Below are 6,000 nucleotides of genomic sequence, written 5' to 3'. Positions count from 1 at the left end.
GTCCCACACCCCTCATTCTGGGTCTTACAAGATGGGATAAACTTACATGAAAAAACAGAGGAACTTCCATGTGCTGTGTGTGCAAGTGTTGATTCACTTGGAATTAACCCTCCCAGGCACATTTTAGGTATCCCTTTAGCAGCTGCATGTGCCAGAACCTTTTAGTGGCCCATCTCCAGGGCTCAGAGATTTTGCAGAGTCACACAGGCAGCTACTGCCTTGTGATTCCTGTGCTAGGAAGAAAAGCATTTGCTGGAATAATATTCAGAACTCACTATTAAATGTTGCAAGTTTAAGATATTCTCATTATATTAGGATGCTTACCAAGGAAAGCCCCCCATATAGAAATCCTGGCTGAATTCACCACCATGATTTTTTTTCTTTTAAATTTTATTAAAAATTAATACATGTTACATTTTCAAGTGTAAATACTGAAAAATAGCCTATGGCAAAAGAAAAAGGCACAGGATTAAAACCAGCTTAATTGTTTCCATGGATACACGTCTGCTATTTGGCAAAAGGTATTTTATACACTTTCTACAAGAATAAGCATCATTTTAAATATATCTCTGAAGGGTGGGACCCTGTAATTTAACCATAAAGACAGAATTTGTACTCCTACAATGTGATAATTGTAGTGATGCCTCACTTGAAGGGGGTTCTTTGGAGCAGAGGAACTCAAGTGCAGGAGGAGAGTGCGACAGGCATCTTGACACAGAGCTCACTGTCACCACAAATAGCAATCCATGAACAACAAAGCAGTGATCAAAGTGCAGGGGCACAGACAGCACGAGAGTTTACACCAGCCCTAACCTGGTCTGGGGGAAAAATGCACCAGAACCAGAACACTGGAAACGGAGCAGTGGAACAGTCTCAGACAGCATTGCTGAGCCCCCGGAAAGTGGGGCTGGCGTATTAAAATTATTATTCCTTTCTGAAAAATAGATTCGTGGCTGCTTGTTGGTTTTGTTTTCTTGTGTAAGAATGAGTCCTTGTAACCCTGAAGCAGTGTCTCAGTAACAGTCAGGATGTCCTTGGAAACAGTCCTTGAGCCTGGGGACACAGCGTGGCTTCGCCAGCCCCGAGCTCCATCCCCGTCATCCCTGTGAGATTCCCAGTGGCACTGGGGACAGCTGAGGGCTTCCCTGGCTCTCCCTGCAGCAGCTGCCCCTGCTGCTGCCCCTGGGGCTGAGCAGGACACCGGGCACATCCCTGCCAGCAGCTGGTGGTGGTGTCACCAGTGTCCCATCCCGGGTTACCACACGCGGCACGTCCCCGCGGGGTGCATGGCCGTGCCCTTCTTGCAGTGGAACACCTCGGAGAAGGCCTCAAAGTTCTGCAGGGAGCCCATCACCCTAAACAAAGAGAAGGGACTCTCATTTACATGGAAAATTGCTGCTCTGGGGGAACAGAAAGTGGCTTGGGGCCTCATGTTGGGGAAGATGAAACAGGAAAGCTGTATAAATATGATTGCCTGGCAAAAGATTTTGAGAATATGGAAACTATAAGCGAGATTGAAATGAAAGCAAGCTTTGAGATCACTCAGTTACTGAACAACTGGAAAACAATGGCATGGCTGGCTGAAGGTAATCCCCTTTTGATGGAACAACACCCTCTGCTTGCAGACAGGTCCAAGGGTCAGAGCAGACCCTACCAGCTTGGCAGAAGGGGTCCAAAGAGGAGTTTTTAGGGTTTAAAATGTAACACAGAATGGTGATGTAATGATTCTTATGGGCTGTGTGTAAATGCTATAGGATTTGTATTTTGTACTAGATTGGTTAGTGAGAATTAGAATATTCAGCACAGAAGAAGATTTATGGTATTGTAACGGGAACCTTGCTCTCTTTTACTTTTCCTCACTCTCTCATCCTCTTTACCATGCTCTTGCCTTCTTTCTCTTTACCTCTCTCTCTTTTTTGGGCCTGCTCCGAGCTGTGGCTGGCAGCTCCCAGCAGGGCCCTGCACCCAGGCCCTTTGCAATAAACCCCAAGTTCCAAGCCCTGGATTCAGAGATCTCTCATCTCCCTCCATCCCCACCGTCCTACCCCCAATGATCCTACACATCAGAACTTGATTGCAGCTCAGAATATGGGATGCCTTAGGAAATATTAAGGTAATATGAGCAATGAAATGCCAGGACAGAGTGGGTTTGGTCCTGCTCTATCCCCTATTGTCACTGTCAGATTTTCTGAAAAATCCCTTCACCAGGATTTCTTCTCCTGGGAAGCTGAGGGGCCTCAGAGAAAAATGAAAACAACAATTATCTGATTGCTTCTCCTGTGTTTGCTGCTTTGGGATGTGGTCTGGAGATTGTTTACCAACAGGGGCATGTTTGATTGGTTTCATGCGAATTGTTTTTACTTAATGACCAATCACCATCAGCTGTGTCAGACTCTGAGGAGTCAGTCACGAGTTTTTATTATTCATTTTTGTTAAGCCTTCTATCTGTATCCTTTCTGTATTGTCTTTATAGTTTTAGTATAGCAATATAATATAATGTAATGTAATATAATGTAATATAATGTAATATAATGTAATATAATGTAATGTAATATAATGTAATATAATATAATATAATATAATATAATATAATATAATATAATATAATATAATAATATGATATAATATATCAGCCTTCTGAGAACATGGAGTCAGATTCATCTCTTCCCTTGTCCTGGGGACCCAGCAAAGACCACACCCTATGCACTGGCAAATTTACCTGCAGGTCAGGTATAGGTAAGTTCTCTCCTGCAGTGTCCTACAAGCCATGGGAGAAAATCTGGAAATCACTTGGGAGTTATCTTGTTATCAGTTATCAATTGTAAGTAACAGTAATCTGTTATCAGACTCTCCTGGGCTGTCATGGTGCAAGGGGTTGGATGAAGTGAGTTGTGAGTTAGTAAATGAATAAAACACACCTGTACTTCAGAGGGCTGTGAACATCTGTCTTTATGGACTGACTGGCATATTCTGGTCTGTAGGAACCACACCAGACCTGCACAGGGAGATTCATCATTAATGGCTCAGTATTGGGAATTCATGTTGGGAACCTCTCAGCGGCTTTCCTAAGACCCATCCCAGTTTGCTACGATATCACTGGGGTATGTTTTATAGACAGGCAGAATAGATGCAATTATTTATTAATTAGCTGTTGTTTTATCAAGGTCTGGTGCTCTGGGACAGATCTATCTGCCCTTGATTCCCCCCAGCAAAGTCCAAGGGCCTGAGGCACAGCCCTGTGAGTTCTCACCTGGGCAAAGTTGAGGAAGAAAAGCTGTTTGTGGGACATGTTCAGTCCAGGCAGCTTTGGCTCCTTCCCTTCCTGCTCCAGCCACTTCAAGTAGGCCTGGAAATGATCACAGATCAACTCAGAGGAGCAGCAGGAGGATTTTGAATGGGAGGAGGGATTTAAGTCACCATATGCATTAACCAGCATGCTTCCCTTCTGTATTTGTATACGTTTTCTCTCTCTAATACAAGCAGTGCAGAGAATTTTATGAAAAAGTTGTCAGCATAAGCACTGTTGACTTCATGGTCTCTTTCTACAGGAATTTGTATCTGTAAATAAAGTGTTAAATCTCCTCTGCTTCTCTATAGTGATGATTTTTCTCTCTTCAGGTAACTGCTCATTAAATAGCAGATAACAACCTTGCTCAATGTTAAATCCATTACCTGTTATTGTTGCACATTATTTGGCCAATTTGCTTTTTTTAGGTATATTGATGTGATGGAGACAAGTTAATGTGCCCTCATGCTGGTTAATTCCCAACATTCTGTTTCTGCAGCCTCTCAGGTGCTGAGACAGGCCCAGAGCACGAAACAAAAGGGAGAATAAGGGTAAAAAGAGATCCAGCACCAGAGAACATCCATGGATTCCATGTGCAGGCACATCCCCTCCACATCTGTCCTGGCTTTTAGAACAATCCCAATGAAGTAATTAATTGGAATGGTGTCCCTTAGGGCTGGAATTTAACTTTCTGAAAATTCAGGGTGTTCTATAAACACCATGCTCAAAACACCAAAGATAAAAGGTTTTACTGTGCCATCTGTTAGGGTTCTTTGTAGGGAAGAACATTCCCTGCTCACACCTGAGACAGGCCCAAAGCAAAGGGAGAGCTGAGGGCCAAAAGAGACCCAGCACCAGGGAACATCCAGGGGTTCCATGTGCAGGCACTTTGTGTCACCCCACACATCCCCTCCACATCTGTCCTGGCTTTTAGAACAATCCTAATGAAGTAATTAATTGGAATGGTGTCCCTTAGGGCTGGAATTTAAATTTCCGAAAGTTCTATAAATACCATACTCAAAACACCAAAGATAAAAGGTTTTACTGTGCCATCTGTTAGGGTTCTTTGTAGGGAAGAATTTCCCCTGCTCACACCTGAGCTCCACCTTTGGGCTGCTCCTGGGTGCAAGAATGGCAGCAGGCCATGGGCTCATGAGCTTCCAGGTGTGCACCTGAGGTTTTAGCTTTTAGAATATGCTAATAACATGTTAATTGTCAAATTAATTTAGCACAGAATAGTTCACAGAACAGGTAAAGTTAAGGTTTTAAAGTTGAGGATTACCTTATAAGCCTGTCGGACTCCTCCGTTATCTGCAATGTTTTCTCCTAATGTGCTTATGCCACTGACCTGTAAAAATAATAATTAAAATAAAATAAAAAAAGAATGACAGGTCAGTCATACAACAGCCTGACATGCCTGGAGCAGAGGGAAGATGTGACTTTGTGCTGGCACAGGAAAGGAGAGAATGAAATTAGAGAAGTCACAGTGTAAGAGCTGTAGGTTGGAACAGAACACCCACAAATATAACATGGACAGAACATCACTGCACAAAGACCCTGGCCTTTCTGGGCCACACCAGCGTCCCCAGTTCATCCCAGCCCTGTAGGAGATGGGGTTTGTGCTTATCCCCCATGGGGATCCCCTGTGAAATTCAATATTTGTGCAAAGCCAGAGCTGTGGCCGTTGTCACTCACGTTCTGTCCCCCTGCCAGCTCCCAGGTGTAATTCCCATACTGGTGCACCATGCACAGGGACTGCTCCTTGAAATGCAGTGCTGAGAAGTTGCTCCACCAGTCCAGCATGTTCCCATCCTTGTCAAAATTCCTACCTGCAGGAAAGCCCAGGGATAAAAGGAAAGTTTTGAGCAAGATTTTAAAGCTGCTGCTCTTGCAGTGTAGCAGCTGGGATGTTGGAGCTGCACTCCTTTCCTCTTTCCTCCTTGAATTTAGATGTTCAGAAATGTTCTGGGCACAGTTTATTCTCTTTGTCACAAGGGAGTGGAATTGTGGTCTCTGTTATTCCCTGATTTCCTGTAAAATCTGCAGCCCAGGTATAGCTCCAAGGCCTGGTTTTATTTCCATGTGGATTTTGCAGATATTGTGTAACAAAAACCTTCCCTCAGCTCTGAGGTGCTGGTTCTGTGTGACCACATGACAGAACTGAGCTTTATAGAGAATTAAAAGCTGGAATTGCAGTTCTGGAGTTTGTGTTCTTGGCTCTCTGGCTAGAACAAGGCTTTTCTTTGCTCTGGAACTCAGTTTCTGAGGCAGTTTCTCTCATCTGCACAAACTTATTGAGCATAAAAAAACCACATGGAAGAAACTCCTGACTGGTAGAGTCAGAAGTGAGCTTTTCCCCCAAATTCTTTTACATGGCATTTGGGAAACTCTAAAAAGTCAATTTATTTCAAGCATTTGTGTCAAAAAACAAAGTCTCCTGGGATTTCAAGACACTACTGACAGTTGTTCTACCCCAAAAACATTGTTCACAGATTTCACTGTATTCAGGAGCCCATGGATCTGCTTGTTTTGTGTTTCTGATCTGATGATGCTGTAAAAATAAAATTTTTTTTCCTGAGAATTGTCATTGCCTCAAAATTTTTTTTTTTTTTAACATCTGCTCATTTCTTGTGCTCTGTTCAGGAAACACTCCCTGCAAAACTTTCCCCAGAGTGTTCTCAGTGTGCTCCTATTGCTGCTGAGCTGGATGTGGC

The 6,000-nt window shown here is 43.4% G+C and overlaps 1 protein-coding gene across 3 annotated transcripts in view; it reads right to left on the bottom strand.

Moving 5' to 3' along the window:
• Nucleotides 1-378: 378 nt before the first annotated feature.
• The window catches only part of MMEL1 (membrane metalloendopeptidase like 1), a 31,941-nt gene continuing 26,319 nt past the window's right edge, over nucleotides 379-6,000 (bottom strand). For all 3 annotated transcript variants that reach the window (XM_071449074.1, XM_071449076.1, XM_071449073.1), the window contains exons 19-23: nucleotides 4,982-5,115; nucleotides 4,569-4,634; nucleotides 3,251-3,346; nucleotides 2,919-2,995; nucleotides 379-1,355 (exon numbers count right to left, since the gene is read on the bottom strand). In XM_071449074.1, the coding sequence (XP_071305175.1) occupies nucleotides 1,256-1,355; nucleotides 2,919-2,995; nucleotides 3,251-3,346; nucleotides 4,569-4,634; nucleotides 4,982-5,115 (473 nt within the window). In that variant the 3' untranslated portion in view covers nucleotides 379-1,255. The remainder of the gene's footprint in view (nucleotides 1,356-2,918; nucleotides 2,996-3,250; nucleotides 3,347-4,568; nucleotides 4,635-4,981; nucleotides 5,116-6,000) is intronic.

Source organism: Agelaius tricolor, unplaced genomic scaffold (genome assembly GCF_023055355.1).
Source record: "Agelaius tricolor isolate 1412-34295 unplaced genomic scaffold, bAgeTri1.0.p SCAF_28, whole genome shotgun sequence".
NCBI classification, from domain to species: Eukaryota; Metazoa; Chordata; class Aves; order Passeriformes; family Icteridae; genus Agelaius; species Agelaius tricolor.
The sequence above is the reverse complement of the archived record's forward strand: the minus strand, read 5'-3'. Positions and strand labels throughout refer to the sequence as shown.